The following is a 1,041-nucleotide window of genomic DNA, read 5'->3' as shown; positions in this document are numbered from 1 at the left end:
CGCCATCGGAGGGGGAAGAAAACAAACTAAAAGCCGCGGGGGTTACGACCCTGGAGGGATAAGCCCGCCCTGCGTCCCCCTGCCGACACAGACCCCGCCGGCTCAGCCCGGCGCGACCGGGGCGGGCTGCGGGTGGGAGCCGCGGGGACACCCGCCCGCCGGTGTCCGTGTCTCCGCAGGGCGCGGAGGATGCGGCGGGCCGGGACGCTCCGTCGCTGAAGCACCGGAGGAGGCTCGGGCGGCGCCGAGGAGATGCGGCTGCCCCTGGCCCTGCTGGCCCTGGCCGCCCTGGGGGCGGCGGCCGGCAGGGCGGGCCGGGAGGCGGAGGAGGAGGAGGCGGCGGCGGCGGCGGGGCGGTTCTCCACGCCGGAGCGGCACCGGTGCAGCTGGGAGGTGCGCTGGGCGGCGGGGGCCAGCGAGCTGCGGGTGAGCTGCCGGCCGCCGGCGGGCGGCGGGGCGGCGCGGAGCTGCGCCTACCGCGGGGAGCCGCGGCGCTGCCCGGCCTACGGCGGCCGCAGCCGGCAGTTCTGGCGGCAGATCCTGGGCCGGCTGCGGCGGCGGCGGCACCCCTGCGCCCGGGGCGGCCCGCTCACCGCTCGCCTCTGCGCGGCGGGCCGGGCGCCGCCCGAGGCGCAGCTCCGCCTGCTGCCCGCCCCCGGGCCCTCCCCGACCGCCGCCCCCAGCGCCCGGCCCTACTGCGCCCAGCGGTGGCACTCGCTCTGCAGCTTCTTCGTCGGGTTCTGGGAGGGATGAGCCGCCCCCCGACCCGCCGGGACACCCACCCCCCCTCCCCTCGGCCGTGGCAGCCTGCAGCCGCCGGCGTCCCGCTGCTTTGTCAGCTTTCCTCTTCTCCTCCCCAATAAAGCGATAACTATTTTGTTACAAGAAACTCGCGTAACTCTTTTCTCGTCAAAGTGCTGCGATCCCCTCACGCTGCTGAACAGCGTGTGTGGCATCGCTCAGGGAACCGAGGTGACGAGAGCATCTGGGGACAGTTCGTGTATTTGAGCACATTAAAGTTTTTCAAAGGATGTAAACGCC

General features: G+C 73.8%; 1 protein-coding gene across 1 annotated transcript; it reads left to right on the top strand.

Moving 5' to 3' along the window:
- The first annotated feature begins 252 nt into the window (after positions 1–252).
- On the top strand, positions 253–753 carry FGFBP3 (fibroblast growth factor binding protein 3). The gene has a single exon (XM_054204426.1). It carries the CDS (start codon positions 253–255, stop codon positions 751–753), a length of 501 nt encoding a protein of 166 aa, XP_054060401.1.
- The last annotated feature ends 288 nt before the right edge of the window (positions 754–1,041 follow it).

Source organism: Rissa tridactyla, chromosome 6 (genome assembly GCF_028500815.1).
Source record: "Rissa tridactyla isolate bRisTri1 chromosome 6, bRisTri1.patW.cur.20221130, whole genome shotgun sequence".
NCBI lineage: Eukaryota > Metazoa > Chordata > Aves > Charadriiformes > Laridae > Rissa > Rissa tridactyla.
This window is presented reverse-complemented; position numbering and strand designations above follow the sequence as displayed.

What these genes read in the sequence shown, in the direction of transcription:
- FGFBP3 (XM_054204426.1), top strand. Translation starts at nt 253, where the DNA reads ATGCGGCTGCCCCTGGCCCTGCTGGCCCTGGCCGCCCTGGGGGCGGCG.